Below are 24734 nucleotides of genomic sequence, written 5' to 3'. Positions count from 1 at the left end.
GTGCAGGCCGGCGGTTGATGTGACGTGGCAGAAGGTGAGGCGGGCTTGGCGGCCTCGGCGTGGACAGGCCGCGGCTCCTCAAGATGTTGACGTTCTGCGAGTGCTCGTTGCTGCTCGGCCTCCTTAGTTACCTGTGCGGCGCCTCGGCATACTTCGTCAGCATCGATGCGCACGCTGAGGAATGCTTCTTCGAGAAGGTAACGTCCGGCACCAAGATGGGGCTGATCTTCGAGGTGGCCGAGGGCGGCTTCTTGGACATCGATGTGGAGGTAAGAGAGCGCACGGCGCCGACTAGGCCTCAGGTTGAGCCAAGAGTCAGCGAGGGGAGAGCAGACCCACCTCTCAGCCCAGCGGAGATGCCCAATCCACCCAGAGCTTGTCGTCTGGAAGTTGCCTGGGAACCCGAGGCTGGTGCCTGATCCTGTCCCTTCCTTCGCTTGAGGGGCATACTCACCCGGATTCATCATTTAATAAAGTCCGCTGCAGTGGTCCGGTAGTTACCGAGGAGAAGGCCTCGCAGTCGTGGATCTGAGATCTGTGCAACTGATGTAGCTAAAGTTGTGAAATGTTGAACATACATTGTCTGCATATAATCAGCGCATTGGTGAAATGTTTCACAGTTTGTTATGTAGGAAAGTATGTGGAACATATGGTGTGATTGGATAAATTGGTTTGCCTGTAAAGTAGTCAGCATATAATTTGTGTTATTACTTCATTCATTTGTTCTACAACCATACTGTTAATGTGACGTGAAAAGTAGCATTGCGAATTCTTTGATAGTACATGACACAGTGAGTGTGATGGCCTTAATTCCACTCTGTCTTATGGTTTTATGATAGAAGTTGGTGTGTGTGCAAATTTTCATGATAAAACAGACAGGTGTATAGGTAGGATGGGTTTATTAATGAAATGTGTAAAGTGAATAACAATTTGCTTAAAGTCTGCATGCTTGAATGGGTGAGGTAGTTTTTGTACTGAAAGGTTAAACGACTATAAAGTATTCTGTGAAGTTGTGCTGAAGAGTTTGTGTATTTGAACGTTATGTTCAAAGTGGTATATTTTCCAGTACTGTACTTTTTTTCCAACAATATACTTAGTTTAGTGTCTCCATTTGAAATAAAATGGGAAATAACTTTAAATGTACACTAATTTGCTGTGAAATCCAAACTTTTAAAAAACAATTTATGATAATCTGAAGTTTTATCAAGTGTTTGATGCCATATGGTGTGTTAGTTTGACTTCATTCTATTGGCCAATCCTACATTTTTCTTTTTATTGTCGAATCTGTGTATTCTGTTTATACTTCACTTAGAATATGATCATGAATGTGCCAGGTAATCAGTATTTTATAACATTAGAACTAGGAGAAGGAGCAATCCATCTAGCCCTTCGAGTTTGCTCTGCCATTCAATAAGATAATGGCTAATCTTTTCCACTTACCCACCCTGTCACTGTAACTCTTAACTCCTTTATTGTTTAAAAAAAACTATCTTAGCTTTAAAAACATTTACTGAAGTAGCATCAACTACTTCACTGAGCAGAGAATTCCAAAGATTCGGAACACTTTGGGTGATGAAGTTCCTGCTTAATTCAGTCCTAAATCTGCTCCCTCTAATTTTGAGGTTATGCCTCTTTGTCCTAGTTGAAAATCTCAACACCAGTTTATAGCCCAACAGGCTTATTTGGAAGTAGTAGCTTTCAGAGCGCTGCTCCTTCAGGTAGCTGCTGATGAAGCATAGCTACCTGATGAAGGAGCAGTGCTGCAAAACCTTGCACTTTCAAATAAGCCTGTTGGACTATAAACTGCTATTGTACGAATTTTAACTTCCACTCTAGTCCAACATCAGCACCTACACCTCTTGTCTTAGTTTCACCTGCCAGTGGAAACATCCTCTCTACATCTGTCTTATCTATTCCCTTCATAATTTCTTACGTTTCTATCAGAACCCCTCTCATTCTTCACAATCGCAATGAATATAATCCCAATCTACCCAGTCTGTCCGCATAAGCCAACCCCCTCAACTCCAGAGTCAACGTATTGAACATCCTCTGCACCCCCTCTAGTGACCGTATATCCTTTCTCAAGGAGACCAAAACTGCATGCAATACTCCAGGTGTGGCCTCACCAGCACCTTGTACAGCTGCAACATAACCCCCCCGCCCCTTAAACTCAAATTTGCGTGGAATTATGGTTGGTAATAGTTTGAAATCAAGGAGGAGTTAGCATATTATCCAATTTTAGATTGCCATCCAGTTGCCATTTTTTGGTTGAGTTGGATAAAAGATATCTATTTTGTGGAGTTCTGCTAATTCAGGTGTGAGTAGATTCCAGGCAAAGTGGTTTTCAGGTTTTGTAAATTTGACCACCTGTTTAGCTGAGGTCATTCATAAAAAAAATTAACTTACAAGACAATGTGAAGATACTTTGTTGAGAACTTTTCCCTGTCCTAACTACCACATTGTGAACAGTGTCAAAAGTTTGATTATTTACAATACTTGTAAGGCTAGGAGAAAGTGAGGACTGCAGATGCTGGGGGATCAGAGCTTTAAAATGTGTTGCTGGAAAAGCACAGCAGGTCAGGCAGCATCAAAGGAGAAGGAGAATCGACGGATTCCTGAAGAAGGGCTTATGCCCGAAACGTCGATTCTCCTTCTCCTTTGATGCTGCCTGACCTGTGCTTTTCCAGCAACACATTTTTAAGCTCTAATACTTATAAGGTTACAGGGATAGAAATGAGCAGCAGGACAATAAATATCAATCCATCAGAAAAGAGACAAGCTCAAAATTTAGGGTAGAGTAGAAACCATTTGTCCAGTCATCCCTGTGCTAATGCTATCAAAGCACTGTTCAGTGTCCTTTGCTCTCCATTTCATCTCTCAAAAAATACTTGGCTTAGGGGTGGGATGTTCTCCACTTCACCTTTTATAGCATTTCAGAATTCTGTTTGCAGTTATTTATGATGGGAGAGTTCGTGCCCTCCTATCCAAATTAAAAATGTTTCTAGTTTGTATTTATACAGTTACACTTTAATGCTGGCCCTATAAATAGTAAAATTATGCAATTAGTTCTTGATATTTCAAACTCGAAGTTTTGTATTTTAATGTAAACTGTTCAATTGAAATTGTTTTCACGTTTTTAAAGCACTTATGGTAGAACCTAAATGCTGCTGAGGTTTTTTTCAATTTGTGAAAAGGACTCTGGAGTCTTAAGTATCCATTTCCTCCCCTTAACAGTGAACATATTGTAGTTGCAGCTGCTGTTATCAGACTGTGTGCTTGTGGTCTCCAACCCAAGAGCTTTATGGTACTTCATTGGTGTATGGAGATTTTAATTGGTGCAAAATATTTAAATAATTTATCTGATTATTGGGTCTGCGAAATGGTGTTCTGATGTTGACACTTCTCTCAAAAACTGCATCACTTTCAGCTTTTCAACACAGGGTGGACATTCACTGCCTTGTCTGCCTGGAAGCAGTCCTGTGCCATTTCTCATTAATTTTGCTCCTTCAAGGTTGATGTTTGGGGCTCTAGATTAGAGTGGTGCTGGAAAAGCACAGCAGTTCAGGCAGCATCGGAGGAGCAGAAAAATTGATGTTTCGGGCAAACGCTTTCTAAACCATGTAAACCCAACATACTGTAACGACAGAGGTTTTAAGGTGTTTATGGTGATCTCTGAAAATGTAATACAACCAAAAAGGAGCTTTGTAAGCACCAGGAAATTTCCCTGGTTAATGCACAGCAATGCAGGATTTATGCATTCTGGCCAATGCTACATTGTTTAGATAGAATTCCAGTTTGCAAAGTATAGTGTAAAATCCATGAGTCTGCAACCAATTGTCCCTCTCCCTTACTTTTTCCCTATTATTTTACTTTCCAAATATATACCCAATTTTCAAAAGTTAGTTTTCTACCTGGTTCCAGACAGTACATTCCAAATGATAACAAATCAATACGTAAAATGTAAACAAAAATCCTCCTTGCTCCTCTTTGGTTACATTGTAAATTCCATAATCTGTCTTTGGGTTGTTGGACTATAATTCTACCATCCTAACAGTAGTGACAATGCAGTACCATTGTCAAAATGGAATGGGATTCGCATGACAATTACATGAGCAGCTTTCGTTATAAATATGGAAATAGGACTTTTTAATGTAAGAAGTTAGCAGTGCGTGCAGTTTGAAGACTTTTTAAAAAACTCACATCTATGTAACAAAACCAGGAACTTTTTTTAAGCTAACTTGGGGTTAATTGTGGGGTTGAGTAGCTTCAAGGTGACACCTTTGGGAATAACGCTGCTCTTGCAAATAAATCCCCAACAGATGGATGCACAAGACTAAGACGAGGGTGTACCAGTACTTAGACAACCAACTTGGCTTACTCACAAAGCCTGAAAAGTTAGAATTGTCACTACAGGTTGGAAATTATTCTTGTCAATGTAAGATGATGCTGTGAAACCAATTTCCAAACTGGTTGATTGCACAAATGACAGGAGATTGTTAGTTAAATTCTAATGTCTATCTCTGAATACATTTGGAGGTTCATTATCCTTTGGCTGATTTCATGCAGCTCCTCACAGAAAAAGGATATTGATCTCTCAGTGACTCTTGTAAAGTTAGGGATTTCTTTATGGATCAGATTGTTGGTTTTCTCAGAAATGTGCATACACCTGTTCTTGCATTGTAGTGATTTTTGGATCATTTTTACAATGCAGTATATGTTTGCCACCCTGAATATGTTTTATGATTGGTAGTTGTACTTTTTAACCTCTTCCTTGTGTCTGACACATTCTAGAACACTCGCTGGCCTTGTGGTACAGAATGAGGTTATCATCCACGTGGCTCATGAGAGGTATCAGCTTTGGTACTGGTCTGTGTTAATTTCAGCCAAGTTATCAGGTGGCTAATACAGCTGGAGTCCACCTTTGGCAAAATTAACTGATAGCTAAACCTCATACTGTGATTTGGTCATTTCCATCACTCTTTAGGCAGCTAGTTGGAATAGGGATATTTTGCATCATTGCTTGTGTGAAATTTGTACATCTTTTATTATCAATTTTTAATGTACATTCTGATCTTTGTGGATGATTTAAAAAAAATCTAGTTTCCTCTTGTGTCCATTAAGTTTATACTTGACAGAACCTGTATCATGTTCACTGATGAGTAATTTTGTTTCCCACAGATAACAGGACCAGATGGTAAAAATATTTATAAGGGAGACCGGGAATCCAGTGGGAAATACACTTTTGCTGCGCATATGGATGGAACATATAAATTCTGTTTCAGTAACAGAATGTCCACGATGACCCCCAAGATTGTGATGTTCACTATCGACATTGGAGAAGCACCAAAAGGGCATGATATGGAGACAGAAGGTGGGATTTTATACTCACTGGGAGGAGGCTGAGATATGTACCTCACATCAGGGGTGGGCCTTGTTGGTTATTTCCTTTTTCCTACTGGAGCTCTTGACAGTTGGAGCAAAAGTCATGGAATGTTTCATCACATTTGGAGTTTTATACAAGGTTTGGGATTAACCTCGTATACCTAAATTTTTCAGTATTTGAATATTCTTGTGTAGCAGGGAAAATGAGAAAGAAAGGTGTTCAGCTGTCTAAGCTCTTTACCCGCGGTCACTAATCTTGCCCCACAGATTCTCTTATCCACGTGGAGTTAATTTTCTTAAATTTTTTATTGGACTTGTTTCATCACATGCTCCAGCTGCTTGTTAAGGATACACAGATATTTAGTTACGAATTTCACTTTTTAAAATGGCCATCACTTTGTATCTGTTATTATTCTGTTTCATTTCCTGTGTTTCTCACTTCTGTCTGATTTTCACTGCTACTGCAAAAGCAATGAAAGCAAAGCTCCTAAGAATTATGAAAGACAATATTAATTCACTAATTAATTGCCCCAAAACTTGTGCTGGGCCTCCTCCCTAAACTGTGCAAAGAACTGTTTGAGATAGTGATTAGCTTGTTAAGCAATTACAGAGGGTCTTTAAGAGTCAGTTACATTCATTTTGGGATTAGCGTTGTATATAAGATTATACTGAATAAGGTTCATTGACCCTAAAGAACATCGGTATATGGGTTTAGTTTTTACAGCAGCCATTGGTTTCAATATGCCTTCTATTCAAGCCAGTATTTGGTTTCCAGCTTACTTTAATGAAAGTATATAAAGATGTCAGTGTTCCTGATATTTTATAGGAATTCCTTCCTTAAAGTTGTGTCCTCAAAGTGAAATTTCAAATACAATAATATAAAGTGAATCAGAGTTTTCCTGTATGATCAATGTAAAAGCTTTTATCAGATTCTGTTGAACCATGCTCATCAAGAACAAAAATTAAAACTTTGTAAACTTTAATTTTCTATAGTGCTAAAAAAACTTCTAAATAAAACAGCTTAAACTATAATGGAATATATTGACGTTCCTGTTTTCTTTAAATATTCATAAAGGGATGTAGTAATCTCTGGCTGGCCGGCATCTGTTGCCTGTCCCTAGTTTCTCTAAAGAGGGTAGTAGTGAGCTGCTTCCTACTGGTTTCCTCTTTCAAACCCTAGCGCTAGGTGGAGGTTGAGGAGGTAAATGGCAAGAGACCAGAAACTACCTAGGGGGAGACAGCAGCTTCAAGTTGCAACATCCTGAAAAGCCACAAACTGGACTGGGAGTCCGCACAATGCCATCTGTGTGGAGTTTGCACGTTCTCCCCGTGTCTGCGTGGGTTTCCTCCGGGTGCTCCGGTTTCCTCCCACAGTCCAAAGATGTGCAGGTCAGGTGAATTCGCCATGCTAAATTGCCCGTAGTGTTAGGTAAGTGGTAAATGTAGGGCTATGGGTGGGTTGCGCTGCGATGTGTGCTTGTTGGGCCGAAGGGCCTGTTTCCACACTGTAAGTAATCTAATCTAATCATTCCATAATGGCATTGATTGGATCACGTGATCCAACATCACGCTGGACATAAAAATACATTAATGAAAATGTGTTAAAGCTGTGTCTTTATACCAACCCCATTGAAATCACACCACATTAATACTGAGCAATGTAAATCAAAGACTTACAATATATCTAAAGACAAAAACACAAATTGTTGCAACTGCTCAGCAAGTCTGGCAGCATCTGTGAAGAGAAATCAGTGTTAATGTTCCAGGTTGAGTGACTCTTCCTAACAAACAATTTTAGATATATATGTGAAGATTATATTGACATAGTGTACAATAGTATAATACTACATTATCAGGTTTGGTTAGTATGACGAATCAGTTTCAAACACAACAGTGATGTTTTAAAATAATCATGTGATATTCTGCAGATATATTCCTATGTATTTTTCTGGTTAATTTCTTATGATATGACACTTTCTGACCCAAGTAATTAATACTTGAAAATGCCAGTGGCAAAGGAGAAGTAGAATTAACTGATTAAATGCATCTGTTCTTTGACAAAGAATTCTTCATCTCCAAGGTTCCCTTGTGTGGATTTGAACAATGAACACAAAAGCTTCCTATTGCATGTTAAATTCTTTGATTTCACTTGAGATATCTTTTTTATTGTTGTTGTCACCTTTACTTCTTTTGTTTGTCGTTTTGACAAATATCCTGTTTCTTTATAATTTGAAGCTGTACATTACAGCATTCTACTCTACATAATTATTTGTGATTAGATTGTCTGAGCTTTTGTTATACACGAGAACTGTGCAAGTGGTTCTGGGACTCTGAAATGTGGGTCTTGATCAGCCAGCAATGTAAATCTGTTGAGGTATTTTATGCTATGGGATACGCTATTGATCCTAGGGCCACATGTCTTCACCTGTCACAGCATGTCTTGTAGCGGCATGAGGTGACCCACACTTCCAGATCCCCAGAGGCACAAGTATGATATAAAAGCACCTTGTTTTTCACTTTGTCCCCTTTTTACTTAAGTGTTCCTTTATCTTGAACTTTTATTTATCCCGTGTCCTTCTGTTTACCCTTTCCTTCAGGTGGTGGGGATACATGGGATGGTATGTCAATCAGTAAACAATTTTAATGTCTCTTTCTGCTCTCTTCGTTTTTGTTTTGTACCTTCCTGTTGATTGCAAAATTGAGCTTTTGGAACTTCTTTGTATTTGTTTTTATCACCATTGGAGGAATCATAGTGTCAGTGTTTCCAATGATGTGTTATGGCTGTTTGTGCTTACAATACTAACCCAGATATGTAAGCAGAGTATGAAAATGGGGAGTTGCTGCTGACATTTTGGAAGTGTTTACAATGAAACTGCACAGCAACCAGATGTATAATCCTACTTACCTTGTTATCTTAAACCATTAGGTGGGGTGGCAGTCAATCTTTGGGTCCCTTCTGTATTTTTTAATTGTGGCTGTTTGGGGGCTTACTTTTTGTACAAGGAAGCAATTTAGTAATCACTGTAGTCTCATTACTCAGATTAGTAGATATTTAATATGCATTGATTTTGCTATCTCATTAAAATCAAAATATGCAATTCATTTATAAATGACAGCAGGCTGAAGCATGTCACAATTACACTAATGAATTACTACAGTGTAATGGAGCTCTCTGTTTTTTGAGCTATTAGTACTTTGCATAAAATTTGAAACTGATACTTGCCATTCAAAAGTATGATATTTTACCTTCCAAAATTGTCCCTTAAATTTTGTAAAATGAACAAAGTTATTGAAGACTAATGTGCAGTTTGTCTTGTTGGCCATTTTTGACCGAGCCACTCACAAGTTTTTGGAGCTTCAGAAAATTGGCTGTTTGCTACGAGGAATGGCTTTAACTGACTGAACAAATTGATGCATATTTGAGGAGGTTGCATTCTGATTTTGTTATTTGTTTCATAAAGCTCACCAGAACAAGTTAGAAGAGATGATCAATGAATTGGCTGTGGCCATGACAGCAGTGAAACATGAGCAAGAGTACATGGAAGTACGTGAGAGGATACACAGAGCAAGTATGTACACTTCCTTTCTTTTGAGCCATGCTTAGCTCTCTTTCACACTCATTCCCGGGTTGTGACATCTCCTATTTCCTCTGGTTAGAGGCCCTGGGTAGGCAGCCCATTTATATGGGGCAGTGAAGCTAAATCCATATCTATCCATGAGATGGTGTCACTAACTAACCATCAGGGTGGGAACACAAGTACTCCCCCCACATGTTCAGACCAATTTCTGCTTCCTTTGAGATCAATTTGTGGTACAGCCTGAGAATCAAAACACAGAATTGTTGGCTTGGATGACTGAGCATCTCACTGCCCTCCATGTATGTAATGTCACATCACATACCTGACTCGTGCTTTCACAATTTACACCCCAGGTTTGATGATTCATTTTTGAGATGTGGACAATACAGGCAAGGCCTGTTGCCACTTGCCTGAGGCTATTAAAAATCAGTCCCACAGAATGGGGTAGCCAGTAGACTGTAGTAAATTATTGATGTGGAGTTAGACAAATTAGGATCATATTCCCTAGAATTTGGAAAGATAAGTGGTGTTTTGATTCTGCTTTTAAGATATAGGGAGAGAGGATAGCATTTCGTCCATGATGTCTGCTCCATCATTCATTCAGATCATGGCTTATCATCTACCTTAAATGCCTACCTTTCCCTATATTTCCATATTTCAATTGATATCATTAGTCTCCAGATACCTTTCTGCTTCTGTCTTGGCTTGAGCTTACACAGCCCTTCGGGATGGAGAATTCCAAGGACTCACCACTATCTCGAAGTGAAGAAAGTTTTCCCTACCTCAGTGAAACGGCCAAGCCCTTATCTGAAATTATGTCCCTGATGCATGATCTGGAAGGGTGCTGACTCTGCATGATCTAAAAATTGGAACAATATCTATTGGGAATTCAATTGGAAACACTTCTCTAAAGGATGCTGAAAATTTAAAACACACTTTTGCAAACAGTAATCCATGTCGGATTGACTATCAATTTTTTTTCTTTGTAAATATTTTTATTGAGAAAAAAGATTTTAATTTTTTTACCAAATTACAAAAGCACTACAAAATAGTATAACAACCATATAATATAATGACAATAACAGAAAACAAACGACTATTCTACTCCACAAACCACTGAGGAGAGAAAAAAAACTTCAATAAATAATTCTAAGAAAAAATATTAAATTAAACCATGTTAAACTAAAATAAATTAATTATATTCAGTTAAATTACTGCACTCAACGTAATTCTACCAAAGCTCCCCACCACTGGGAGCATTTGTAAGCAAACCTGTATTTGTTCAGGATTCTTTCCCAAGGGTCCTCTGGACAACCAAACATAGCCCTCATGACTACACAAAGTCCCTGATCGATATAGCCGATAAGTCTGCATCTATAGAAACAGAAATGGCCACCATATTCTATAAAACAGTTCTGTTTTCTGGTGCACCATACTCTTAAGGAAGTCCAGGGCGCTGTTCTGCTTCACAAATCTATGCCAGCCTGAAAGTCCCTGGGGATTCTCCAACACCCAGCTCATTAGAATGTTCTTCCTTGATCAGAATGAAAAAATATTAAACACTTTCTTCTTATGCACGTCCAAAGAGGGGAGATTTCGCAAACCCAAGAGGAGGGACTCCGGATCCAACTTAATCTGCCCAGCCTGCGTCCTGTTACAAGTCGAAATCTTCCTTGCGTTCTCCCAAATATCCTCCCACACCTCCGATGAGATTTCCACCCTGATTTCCAGAATCCACATTCAACAGAGCCGCTCAATGTCCTTGGAAGCATTGCTTCCTAACAAGTGATAGAAGGTGTTGACTGAGAGAGCGCCCGTAGACTGGAGCACACTTCTCTTCATATCCAACTTATAGGGACGAAACATCAATGTAGTCTTTTTCTATATGAAGTCCCTAACCTGAAAGTAACGAAAGAGGTCCCTACGAGGTAGCTCATATTTCCGACTCAGCTGCTCGAAAGATATCATGACCTCCCTGTCAAATAAATTTCCCAAACAGGAGACTCCTCTAGACTCCCAGAGCTTAAAGTCAGAGTCCATCGACCCTGGCCGGAATCCTAACATTCTTGCTATGGGAATGAAACTGGAAATTTTTTTATAAGTTGCTCTCACCCTGCTGCTTTATTCTCCATGCTTTAACCGTGTTAAGGACAATCTGGTTTCTGCAATAGTCCATAACTGTCCTCATCTACCATAAACAACAAATTGGTGAGGAGGTATTTTGCCTGGGAGGCCTCTCTGTCGAACCAAATTGACCGCAAGTCCTGGCAGGCCCAGTCAGCCACATAGGATAGTAAGGAACTCAATTGATATTTCTTAAAGTCCAGGAAATCCAAGCTTCCCATTCCCTGTGGAAGCTGCAATTTGTCCAGCTTAATAAAAAGCGCCTTTGATGCCAGATGAAGCATCCAAGCCAACTGTAAAGCCTCCATAGTGCTTGCCTAGGGAGCATCAAAGGCAGCGTTCCATGGGATATAGTAAGAGGAAGAATATTCATTTTGACCAGAGCTATTCTTACCCAACGAGGATATCAGAAGATCCTCCCAGCACTGAAGGTCCTGACTTAGCTTCTCCAGCAACTGCACAAAATTAGCTTTATATAATTGATCGAAGGCCAGGGTGATAAAAATGCCTAAATACAGGAAACCTACCTGTGACCACCTGAAAGGGAAACGGGTTCTATCCCCAAACTCTGATTTTCTAGTAAAAATCAGCCACTGGCATGGGCTCCGACTTCATTAAAATTAATTTTCTATCCAGAGAGCAAACCAAATAGATGAATCACTTGTATCAAGTGGGGCGCCGATGTTATCGGATCAATTAAAAAGAGAAGCACGTCATCCGCGTAGAGAGTGATCTTGTGCCTGTCTGACGCTACCTCCGGGGCAGTTATGTTGGGATCCCTCCGGATGACCTCCACCAGCAGTTAAATCAGCAATGTAAATAATAGTGGCGAGAGAGGGCTATTGCTGATACTAAAATTATCCGACCTTGTACTATTCGTGAGAACTGCTGCTTTTGGGTCACTATAACACTGTAACCCACTTGGCAAAAATCCCTCCAAGACCAAACCGCTCCCGTACATAAGAGGTACAGCCACTCCACCCGTTCAAATGCTCTTTCTGCATCCAGGAGACTACCAAGCCCAGAATCGAACCTTGCTGGTATACCTGGACCATGTTTAATACTCTTCTAATATGATTTGTAGACCTACGACCCTTGATAAAACCTGTCTGGTCCTCCTTTACAATGAAATGTAAAGCCCTCTCCAACCTTAATGCCAGCATTTTCGATAGAATTTTAAAATCCATGATCAGTAACAATAAGGGCTTGTACAAAGTGCAATCCTCTGGGGATTTCCCTTAAGAATAAGAAAATTGTTTGCTTCTCTGAGAGGATGAGAGGCAGTGCATATCCAAGAGTGGCGTGGCCAGCATGTTTAAAACTCACTTTGAAATCTGTCTGGGCATGTCACTTTATCACACTGGAGCTGTCTTCTGGATTGTCAGGGGGGGGCGTTCAGAAAGGATGCCTGCTCTGAAGTTACACCCAGAAGGTCCAGGGTCTTAAAGGACTCCATCTTCAACAATCTGTCCTCACAGCCCTCAAACCGGTAGAGCTCAGAGTAAAACTTCCTAAACGCTGCATTAATCTTTTTGGCATTGCAAGTAAGAGTACCAGCATTCTCTTTGGATGTGATAGATTGGGGGGCACTCTTCTTTCTGGCCAGGTACACTAGATATCTACCCGGTTTATCACCATACTCAAATAACCTCTGATTCGCAAAAGAGATTTCTCTCTTTGCTGTCTCAGTGAGTGCAGCATTCAAAGTAGCTGTGAGGGCTGTAATCCACTGCAATTTGTTTACAGACGGTCTGTCAAAGTATGCTAACTCAGTTGCCTTCAGGTGAGCCTTGAGCAAATGCTGCTGCTCTCCCCTCTGCCACTTCTGGGTCGCTGAGTAAGAAATTAGTCAAACCCCATGCATAGGCCTTGGCAGTCTCCCAGAGCACCAATGGATTACTGGCTATCTCCAAATTCATGTCTAAAAGATTTTAAATTCCTGCAAAAAATACTCTATAAACTTGCTATCCTTCAAGAGGAAAGGGTCCATGTGCCAGTGCCGGGAGTCTATCCCATTACCACTGGCCTTGACCTCCATGTACACTGCCGCATGATTGGAAATGGCTATGTTCCATATTCTGCAAGAGAGCACCGAATTCAAAAAGGTCAGCAGGACAAAAAACATCAGTCTTGTATTGCACTTATTTGGATTAGAGAAAAAGGTGAAATCCCTACCTTCAGGGTGAAGACATCTTCAAACATCCGCCAACCCCAGCTCCCTGTTCAGGTCCATCAACTGCCTGGATACCTGCAAGACACATAGGCATCCAGTCCACTTCAGGGTCAATAAGACTATTAAAGTCTCCCCATATAATTGTATGACTTGCCCCAAGGGCCATCAACCTGGAAAGCACATCTGTTAAAAATTTGAGGGGATGTGCCGGGGGGCAATATACATTCAAAATCCCATATTCCTCTCCATGTGTTAAAACTGTAGGAATTATAAACTGCCCATGTTCATTCTTAATTTGGTCTAACCTTTGAAATGGGAGATTCTTCCGGATGAGAATAGCAACTCCTCTACTTTTCGAATTAAAGGACAAGAAAAACATCTGTCCAAACCCTCCCTGCTGCAACTTCAAGTGCTCCCTATCTGTTAAATGTGTTTCTTGCAGCAAGGCTACATTGACCCCTTCTTTTCTCAGGCTTGAAAGTATCTTTTTTCTCTTAATTGGTGAATGACTCCCCTTAACGTTCCAGGTGCACCATTTAAACGAATAGCTAGCCATGGCCATCCGAAATGGTTTGTGACCCCCCCCCCCCTCCCAGGAGGAAGAGCCCCTCTCGTAGCGTGCTGAATGAAAACAATAAACAGCTCATATAAATTTAAAAATACAACTTGCAAATCAACCAAATCAAAACTTCTAGCAGCTCCTTTTACAACATACCAGTATATAAAACAAATGAAAGGAGAATTTCACACTTGCCAACATATTACGCACTAACCCCTCCGTGGCTCCTTCTAGCTGAAGCTATGCATCAGTCCCAGACAACACAAAGTAAGAAAAAGTACACAAATCTTGTAACAAGAAAGAGTGGGCACTCAACCGTCCCAACCACACTGTATCCCTAGGTACTCCTAGTAGAACAGGAATATATAACACTCCTTCTCTCCCACCACACACACACCCCATCCCATACCAAAGAGAAAATCAAAAGGAAATGATAAAAGAACAAAGGATGACAGGATGGGAGAGAGAGGGGAGAAGAGATAACACCCCCCCCCCCCCCGACAACCAGGTAAACCTAACAAATTACAGGGAAACACAAAATAAACATTATTGTCCATATCATTCAAGCTAGCCAATATGTTTTAAAGCATCCAAGAAGTCCTTTGCGTTTTCCAGTGACTCAAAATTCAACAGGGGCCTTCCATGGCTGAAACATAATATTGCCAGATATCTTATGGAATACTGGATATTCAAGTCCCTCAGCTGCCTTTTTACCTCATCAAAGGCCTTCCTGTTACGAATCACGACCACAGAGAAGTCTTGGAAAAGCATAATTCATGATCCTTTGTATATCAGAGACAGTGGATCCTTCCCGAGTACTCTAGAGGCATCCAGCATGATTTGCTTATCTTTGTAGTGCCGGAGTCGTACTAGGACCGGGGGCACTGGTTCGATCCAGGCCTGCGCACTGCGACCCAGTGAGCTTGTTTGACCCCCCCATCCGGCCTGCCTCAACTTCCAGCTTCAAAAACTGCAATAGCAGTCGCTCCAAGAAGCGGACAAGTTGGCCTTCCTCTCGTTCTGGAAGCCCCACCAGACAGATATTCTTCCGACGGCCTTGATTTTCGAGGTCGTCGACCTGTACCTCCAAGGCCCATTAATGCTGTTCCACAGCCTGGACCCGACCCACTGAGGATTCTGTTGCAGTTTCAGATGCCACGGCCTGTAGCTCCACCTCCCCGACACACTGCCCAAGACACTGGATCACTTGGTCATGCTTCTGCAGCATGATTGAGATCGGTTCAAGCCTGACCTGGGTCTCCTCCATTGCTGAATCGATCTTCTCTTGGAGTTTCACAGACTCTGAGACCAGGCTCTGCTCCAGAGGTAAGTCCCCTGGGATGATCGTGGAGGCTGACGTTGCTGCCATGGGCGTGTCCGTTCCAGGGAGGGTCCCTGCTTGCTGCAATCCTCGAGGTCCCTTCACTTTGATCATTTTCCTAACTAATTTAAAATAACACTGAACAATTCCAGGGATCAAAAAAAATAACTATTTCTCCCACATTGGGTAATAAAGGGAGGGTGGGTGCACCACTTTGGGTTCTGGTGCAGGACTTGCAGGCAGACCTACTGGGTTGCCGCCATCTTGAATCACCCCAACTATCAATTTTAAATTGGCTATTTTTATATTGTGCAAACGTATTAAGAGATATGAGGCAGAGACAAATATATGGAGTTGGGTTGTAGGTCAGTAATGATTTCACTAAAATGCAGAATGAGTTTGAAGGCTGAATGGTCTTCTGCTATTCCTGTGTTCATTTGTCTATTGGTTGTACAGATTCTGTTCCCTGATGGGAATGTTATAAAAGTGTGGCATATTTTGTGCTAATCTTTTTCAGGCATCCACCCACAATAAATGCAATTTCATCATTTTAAACCTCTGCATTGCTACTTCATTGCTGTAACCACTTGGCTATCACGTCATTCCATGTTCAGAGATGATTCCTATTTGGAAGGAACAGAGGAAAGTCAGTCCTTGTGTCCATCTTAAAAACTTGTTATGAAGTGGCAGTCTTTTTTTAAAAAAAGCTACTGAAGTGCTGTTTATAGGAGAGTATACACAAGAATCAAACAGCCAAATTTTAGTTTGAAGAAGGGAAGGATGACAAGAATTTATGAATCAGAAATGAACAAATTGGTGCAATTTCTGATTACAAACCAAACTGTGATGCCAATCTGAATATGATTTTTTGTGATTTTACAGTAACATTATTAGTTATGTGACTGGATCAGTCCTGTTTAATCCTATCATATTTTCTCCACAGTCAATGACAACACAAACAGTAGAGTGGTCCTCTGGTCTTTCTTTGAAGCTCTGGTACTAGTTGCCATGACTCTTGGACAGATCTACTACCTGAAGAGGTTTTTTGAAGTCCGAAGGGTTGTGTAGCAGCCTCTTGTAGATGTTCAGCATCGGAGCCACAATCTGAAAAGGATCTGGTCACAACAGCTTTTAATACTTTGTCACTTGACTGAAAATCTTTCACGCACTGTGTTATTGGTCTTCATTTACTGCTGTTTATATAAAATCCTTTGTAGTACAATATTGGGAGTCCATGGGTATAAAAGAATAATTTGCAGAGGCCATAAGTTGCAATGTAGGGGATTTTTAATGCTCCAAATCAGCTCAGATCAACTGTACAAAGGGATCTGACGAATGTGCAAGCCCACCTGATGTTTTTAAAACATTTCTGTAACAGTGTGTAAGCAGTTTATTTTGTTGGCAGTGCTCGACGTAGATTGCCCAGCTTTTTGGAACATTAGTAGTTCTCTACAGTTTATTTTTCAAAGTGGCTGTGCGTTTCTGTGGAGGATTTCTGAAAATTTACAATTAGTTAAATACATAAGATATAGATTTACTGTAACTGTCCAGCCATTTTCTTATTGTCACAGTTGATTTTCTTTTTCCTTTCATTATCCGTTTTCACCACTGGAACCAAATGAACCCCTGGGTTTTATGGTAGTTTGTTATGGGTTTGGATGTTTTTATAAAAATCCATATGAAAATGATTTTTATTTGCTTTGCTGTAATTAGTTTCTAACATTGATGGGCTTAAACTGCAAACAAGATGGAAAAGCATTAGGTGTGTGGGTTGCTGATTAAGATGTGACCAGTGTGAATAAGTTGCTTGTACTTGGTCTTTTGAAAATCTTTCACTCGACAATTTTGTACAATTTATTTACAGTTATGGTTTATCTTCATGTTTAGAGGTAAACTTGTATTACTTTAGGCGGGAAACCAGCAGATAAAGCTCCACAATCCCACAACTTCACATTATCAAAGGTTCTTTTATTTTTTTAAAATTAAAGAGAATGTTTCTTGATTCTGAAAATGCAGCAGTTTAAAGTAATCCTGCATGTCATGGGCTATCCAGGCGCCCGATTGCACTGGTTTGTTAACTCTTTGCCAATGATCGGTAATCTTTCTCGCAGAATAAGTATTTAATTTTTGGCTGTGATGTTGAGCAGTATTTTGTTCCCAATTTCAACTCTTGTACCTAGACTTCAGAATATTTGTGAAATCCCCATTAACTGAAACATTCTTTATTGTAAAAGCCCAGAAATTAAAGCTCCGAGGAAGAATGAAGGTAATTTGGGGAAGGGTTGGTGAGATTTTTCACATTTTAAAAAAAAAAAGTCCTGACCGACTTTACACCCCAAACAATGCTGCATTTATAATGAGATTTTGCAGACTTTGAACAGTGGAAAATTAATATTTAATTTGCCAGATAAAACCGATTCTCGGTTTGGAGAAGGTTGCAGATCTTCAGTGGCTGGTAATGTATAATTAAATGCTGTCTGGTATTTTGAACCACGGAGCATCTGCATAGATTTGAAATTTGACTTTTGGATATTGGCTGGAAAGACTTTTGATGGATTAAAAACTTGTGGTGATTGTGGGATTTTCAAAAAGAACAGGTTCATAAACCTTCACCTGATTTAAAAAGAAATCAGCTGTCTGCCAACACTTTTTGAAATCTTTATGTAACATCACATCTTAAATGGATCAGATGTGATATGATGTAAATTCAAGTCTAAAGTGTATCTCTAATAAAATGACCCAAGCCAATGATAATTAACGTAACATTCTCACATTCTCTTCAAATGATTTGAGGTGCAGAGGAGCAGTGATCATTGTGTTTGCATTCTGTCTTTTGTAAACATTTTGCTGCCTATATGTGTACAGGTAAAGTTCATTACAGTAAACAAAATTCCAATTGCATTTTTAATTCAAAGGGAGGCAGTATGTACATAATCTTGCCAAATCATGAGAGCATTGTTTATTTGATCATTTCAGGTGTGTTTTATAACGTGCTGCTTTGTTGGTAGGAATTTGAACCATATGATTGAATAGCCTCACACTGGTGTCTCATTCAAAGCCAAGAGTCAGCTAATGCTGTAAGACCAACAGGGTTTTACCCGAGCTGCTCCATACCTCGTACCTCCTCACTCTTTTTTCTTCTCCCCCACCTCCCAAAGAGAACTCCATCTCCTCTTCCTCTTCCTCCTCCTCCCCCCCCCCCCCCCCCCCCCCCTCACCCGATGAGGGTTCAGCTTTGTGAATGATCCTGAGTTAGTATTATCATGGTTGCTGAATGTCTGTAGTTTGCCAGTGGTGCGTATTATTGCTGCAGTGATCTGGTGTAGCAGGAATCACTAAAGACACTCAATTTTTTTTATGATATTCTGCAAACGCAGTTTTACTCTCTCGAATAAAGTTGGCCAAATTAATTTGAATAAAACGAAAAGGTGAACTTAGAAAAACTGAGAATCTGAAACAAATGCAGTAAGGGTGAAGTTGATGTTTGGGGTTTGTACAATCCTAATGAAGAGGAATACAAAATGCTCACCGTCTCTTTACATATGCTAGGATTTGTGCAGTAAATGTATAATATGGTTATTAATCAGAAATTTGTCATTTAAACTGTTTTTCCAACTGTCCTTGTACAGTCACCTCCATAAAGATACCTAGTCTTCCACGTTTGAAGGTTGTGGTACAGTGACAGATATCTAGCATGTGGTAACCACTCAATTGAATTCAGTTCCAATCTTATTTGTATTATTTTCCATGAGTGTACTTTCAAATAAAAAATATATTCATTAAAATAATTTAAGTAAATCAGGACAATCCTGTTGAATTTCCTAGGCCAAGGTATGGAGATGGGAGGTGTTCAAATTACATGTGGTTGTGGATTCTGTTGTTCTTATCACCTAAGATTTTGAAATGTTTTCCTAAGTTACCTATTCTATTGACATTTTTCTTATACTCCCACCCTCCAGGTGCTTTGGTTGAATCGAATAGATCTGAGCAAAAAGTACTTTCCTTACTCAGTGCTTTGATATTAATTGTGAAAGTTAACTCCTTTTTTCAGTGACTTTTGCAGTAAGAATTAACTTGTTAAAATTGCAAGATCATTACCTTTTTAATACTGGAAGGATTCTCTGGTGGGTGATGTGGTACAAGCCTTAGAATTCAAAAATCCATTTTAACCTTGAACTTTGTTAAATTAACTGATATTTGGGACCATACGAAGAATCCTCTGCCCTAGTGGGATAAACAAGAGTTCCTACCTCCTGATTGTGAATTTGAGTGAGGACAGAATTGTGCTTGGATCCTTCCTCCAGGCCAAAAACCTACTGTCGCTCACTTTTTGTGACTGATCACTGTAACAGGGTATTATTGGGTGTAATGGAATTGTGTCTTAGCTTGAAGCTACTAATTTCAAGAAATGAAGGGGATGTTTGAAATGGAAATGAATACCAACACTTTTAGAATCTGATCTCTCTTACTTTCCTTGTGAGCCATCATGGTTATTGGTTACTGCAGCTTGTTTCCCTGAGGCTTGTTGAGTTAAACTGTGCATCATTCTGCGGTACCATTGTTCAGACCACAGGTTGTTTCTCAGCATATCTTGAAATAACAGCCATTCATTGGCAAGAGATGCCTTTTTAAAGCAAGAAACAGCTTTCATTATGCAACATCCCACGACATCCTACAACACTTTAGTCAATGAAATAGTTTTGACATGTATACAATATTGAAACGCTGGAAACACAGTAGCCAGATTGGAAGCATGACATGACTGGGATAATAATCAGATCTATTTAATAACACTTGAGGGATAATTGTTGGTCCCAGGACATCAGGGAGAGCTCCCCTACCTTGAAATTAATTGCAAAATTGGATTTGGGGTATTGCAGGGAGTCATTTTCTTGATTATTGAGCCGAGCCAATTTACTTCAGAATTTGACACTAACAGCTCTTGCTGTTTTGTCTTGTAACTTGAAACATGTAACTGTCCTTACACCTGCTTTAGGCACCTCCACATGTTCACTAGTGGGGAATGTGACCACTGGAAGTTAATTTCTGTAATTTTAAAATAAAACCTTTTAATAAAGTTACACATTGCAGTTTACAAGATTTGGATGCATTTAGTTGATTTATCAATATGGTCTTGGTTTGTATGATTCAAAATTCTGACTCTGTTATCAAAGTGGAATTTTGTTTTTACTGATCAGGTTTTGTACAGTGTGGTGTGGGAGCTGAAGTGGAGCACACCTGGACTAGCTGCTCTTTTTAATAAAATGTTGAAACGTTAAATAAAGAAAATATCTGGACAACTTTTTAATTTACTTTTTCAGCTTGTAATCAATCTTTTACATTTGTTCTGTGGCTGACTTCTCAATTCTGCTCCATAATTTAATCTCTTCAGTCCTTCCTTCCTATTTCCTGAACACCACCCTTCCTCTGTCCAGTGTTTATAATGGCAGAATGTCACAGGAATTTATTTTTTGCCCGTGAGTTCTGTTGAACCATGGAGTTCTGAAATTGATGATGTGCATGAATCATTACATGGTTTACTGGAGGCTGTAGATTGTAATACCTCCATTGATGCTGATGCATCATTACATATTTTATCAATCAGTGGATGTATGTAAGTGGTAAGATGAGTATTTATTGATAATCCCTAATTGCATTTGTAGTTAGTGATAAGTTGCCTCTTTGGGCTGTAACAGTCTGAAGAATAAAGCCACAGTGTTTGTTAAGGAGAAATTTAGGAGAAAGTGAGGACTGCATATGATGGAGATGAGAGTTGAGTGTGTGTTGCTGGAAAGCCACAGCGGGTCAGGCAGCATCCGAGGAGCAGGAGAATTGATGTTTCAGGCATGTCTCATTCTAACCTCCGGCATCTGCAATCCTCACCTTCTCATAGTTGATTTAAACCCTACTGTGAAGCCTCTTCCAAAGATGCCTACATTTAAGAAGTTCTCTCTCTACAAGGGCCTCAGTGAGTCAGTCGTCTTTACCATCTATCCACTCCATCCTCTTCTACCTATCACCTCCCCCACCTTCATCTAACTATTACATTCTCATCTACCATCCCCCACCTCCTCCTCATTTCTCTCTCAGCCGCCTGGCCCGCAGGCCCAAATTGTCAATTTTCCAGCTCCTCTGATGCTGCTTGACGTGCTGTGCTTTTCCAGCAACACACTTTTGACTTCCTTTTTATTTAGTATGACTCATGCAGTGGAAAGTTTCCCCCCGATTCCCACCAACTTCCAACAGGGTCATCTTGATGCCACACTCCATAATGCTTTTTTAATGCCAAAGATAGTCACTTACACTTAATTTCTTGAATTTGTCTCTTCAGTCCCAAGTTTGAATCAAGCCTGTAATGAGATCTAGAGCTGTACTCCTGTTGGACCACAGATGGAGTGTCAGTAAGGAGGAGGTTGGTGAGGAAATGCTGTTTGCTACCATTTATGATCTTTTCCATCACTTTACTGATTGAATTAAGAGATACTGTATGGTACAGAAATTGGCTGGATTGAAATTGGCTGGATTTCTATCTCAATGACAACTTGATAGTTTTCCACTTTTTGGTACAAATGTTGTTGTAGTTGTTCGAGAACTACAACAATTAGTGGCAAGTTCTGGAATTACAGCATGTAGTACTTTTAGCTGTTTCTTGATGCTGCTACAATGCTTCAGCCTTTTGTACAAATGATTAGCTCTGACATCACTCAGCATGGTCAGAATTAACACCATAAGACATAGGAGCAGAATTAGGCCATTCAGCCCATCAAGTCAGCTCTGCCATTCAATCATGATTTATAAGTTTTCAACCCCACTTTCCCATGTTCTCCCCATAACCCTTGGTCCCCTTGATACTCAAGAACCTATCTATCTCAGTCTGAAATATACTCTGATCTGACTTCCACAGCCTTCTGGCTGAAGAAGTTTCTCCTTATCTGCATTGTAAAAGTCTTTTACTCTAAGGCTGTGCCCTCGTCCTAGCCTCTCCTGTGAATGGAAACATCTTCCCAACATCTACTCTGTCCAGACCATTCAGTATTTTATATATTTCAATAAACTGCACTGAGTATAAACCTCCTTTGGTAACCTTTTCATTCCTGGGACCGTTTGCGTGAACCTCCTCTGAATGCGCTCCAAGAACAGTACATCCTTCCTCAGATATAGGGCCCAATACTCGAAATGCAATCTGACCAGGACCTCCTAGAGCCTCAGAAGTACATCCATGCTTTTATATTAAAGTTCTCTAAAAATAAATACCATTATTGCATTTGCATTCCTAACTACTGACTCACCTTGCAAGCTTATTTTGAGAAAATCCTGGATCGGAACTTCCAAGTCACTTTGCACTTGACTTATGAATTATCTGTTGTGGTTCTGTTCGCCGAGCAGGGAATTTGTGTTGCAGACGTTTCGTCCCCTGTCTATGTGACATCCTTAGTGCTTGGGAGCCCATAAATGCCGGTGAAAAGATCACAGAAGTGTTTCACAGGAGGCTCCCAAGCACCTGAGGATGTCACCTAGACAGGAACGAAATGTCTGCAACACAAATTCCCAGCTCGGCGAATAGAACCACAACAGCGAGCACCCGAGCTACAAATCTTCGTACAAATTATGAATTATCTGCCCATTCAGAAAATAGCCTATGCCTCTCTTCTTCCAACCAAAGTGCATGACCTCACACTTTCCCACATTGTATCCCATCTGCAATTTCTTTGTCCACTCTCCTAACCTGTCCAAATGCTTCTGCAGCCTCCCTGCCCCGTCAATGCAACCTGTCCCTCTACAAGCTGAGCCAGAATGCCCTCAGTTCCTTCATTTAGATAATTAATGTGTAAAGTGAAAAGGTGTGGTCTTAACACTGAATCTTGCAGAATATTTTGTCATTGGCTGCTATCCTGAGAAGGACTCTTATCCCCACTCTGCTTTCTGAATTGAATTTATTGTCATATAGTACCGGGGCACAGCGAAAAGCTTTGTCTTACGAGCAATACAGGCAGTCGACAGAGATAAGTAGAATAGATAAGTAAATAATAGGTAAACAGTGGCAAAAACAAAAACAGAGATAGAGAGGCGAACACTAAGAATTTGAGAGTCATAGTGTCACAGAGATGTACAGCATGGAAGCAGACCCTTCAGTCCAAACCATCCATGCAGACCATATATCCCAACCCAATCTAGTCCCACCTGCCCATATCCCTCCAAACCCTGAAAAATGTGCTGCTGGAGAAGTGTAGAAGGTCAGGCAGCATCAAAGGAGCAGGAGAATTGACGTTTTGGACGTAAGCCCTTCTTCAGGAATGAGGAGGGTGTGCCAAGCAGGCTAAGATAAAAGGTAGGGAGGAGGGACTTGGGGGAGGGGCATTGGGAATGCGATAGGTGGAAGGAGGTTAAGGTGAGGGTGATAGGCCGGAGAGGGGTGGGGGTGGAGAGGTCGGGAAGAAGATTCCAGGTCAAAAAGGCGGTGCTGAGTCCGAGGGTTGGGACTGAGATAAGGTGGTGGGGAGGGGAAATGAGGAAGCTGGAGAAACCTGCATTCATCCCTTGTGGTTGGAAGGTTCCTGGGCAGAAGATGAGGCACTCTTCCTCCAGGCATCGTGTTGCCATGGTCTGGTGATGTTGGCATGTCCTTGGAGTGGGAGGGGGAGTTGAAGTGTTCAGCCACGGGGCGGTTGGGTTGGTTGGTGCCGGTGTTCCAGAGGTGTTCTCCGAAACGTTCTGCAAGTAGGCGGCCTGTCTCCCCAATGTAGAGGAGGCCACATCAGGTGCAGCGGATGCAATAGATGATGTGTGTGGAGGTGCAGGTGAATTTGTGGCGGATATAGAAGTATCCCTTGGGGCCTTGGAGGGATGTGAGGGGGGGAAGTGTGGGGGCAAGTTTTGCATTTCTTGCAGTTGCAGGGGAAGGTGCCGGGAGTGGAAGTTGGGTTGGTGCGGGGTGTGGACCTGATGAGGGAGTCGCAGACGGTGTATTCTTTCCAGAACGCTGATCGGGGAGGGGAGGGAAATATATCCTTGGTGTTGGGGTCTGTTTGGAGGTGGCGGAAATGATGAAGGATGATACAATGTATCTGGAGGTTGGTGAGGTGGTAGGTGAGGACCAGTGGGGTTCTGTCCTGGTGGCGATTGGAGGGGCGTGGTTCAAGGGTGGAGGAGTGGGAAGTGGAGGAGATGCGGTGGAGAGCATCATCGACCATGTCTGAGGGGAAATTGCAGTCTTTGAAGAAGGAGGCCATCTGGGTTGTTCGGTGTTGGAATTGGTCTTTCTGGGAGCAGATGTAGCAGAGACGAAGGAATTGGAATGGCGTTTTTACAGAGGCAGGGTGGGAGGAGGTGTAATCTAGATAGCTGTGGGAGTCAGTCGGTTTATAGTAAATGTCCGTGTTGAGTGGGTCGTCCGAGATAGAAATGGAGAGGTCTAGGAAGGGGAGGGAGGAGTCTGAGATGGTCCAGGTAAATTTGAGATTGGGGTGGAAGGTGTTAGTAAAGTGGATGAACTGTTCAACCTCCTCGTGGGAGCACGAGGTAGCGCCGATACAATCATCGATGTAGCGGAGGAAAAGGTGGGGGGTGGTGACAGTGTAGCTGCGGAAGATGGACTGT

At 41.0% G+C, this 24734-nt stretch overlaps 1 protein-coding gene across 1 annotated transcript; it reads left to right on the top strand.

Annotated features, from left to right (window-relative positions):
* The first annotated feature begins 12 nt into the window (after positions 1-12).
* On the top strand, positions 13-18935 carry tmed2 (transmembrane p24 trafficking protein 2). The gene is made up of 4 exons (XM_072587614.1): positions 13-269; positions 5179-5371; positions 8844-8951; positions 16081-18935. The coding sequence occupies exons 1-4, from the start codon at positions 84-86 to the stop codon at positions 16203-16205; spliced, it is 612 nt and encodes a 203-aa protein (XP_072443715.1). The 5' UTR covers positions 13-83; the 3' UTR covers positions 16206-18935.
* Positions 18936-24734: the final 5799 nt, after the last annotated feature.

The sequence above is a fragment of the Chiloscyllium punctatum genome, chromosome 17 (assembly GCF_047496795.1).
Source record: "Chiloscyllium punctatum isolate Juve2018m chromosome 17, sChiPun1.3, whole genome shotgun sequence".
Taxonomy (NCBI): Eukaryota; Metazoa; Chordata; class Chondrichthyes; order Orectolobiformes; family Hemiscylliidae; genus Chiloscyllium; species Chiloscyllium punctatum.
The sequence above is the reverse complement of the archived record's forward strand: the minus strand, read 5'-3'. Positions and strand labels throughout refer to the sequence as shown.

Bases quoted from the DNA above. Each gene is read 5' to 3' on its own strand.
- tmed2 (XM_072587614.1), top strand. From the start codon at position 84: ATGTTGACGTTCTGCGAGTGCTCGTTGCTGCTCGGCCTCCTTAGTTAC. The intron at 270-5,178 runs GTAAGAGAGCGC...TGTTTCCCACAG, and splicing joins TCTTGGACATCGATGTGGAG to ATAACAGGACCAGATGGTAA. The intron at 5,372-8,843 runs GTGGGATTTTAT...TGTTTCATAAAG, and splicing joins GCATGATATGGAGACAGAAG to CTCACCAGAACAAGTTAGAA.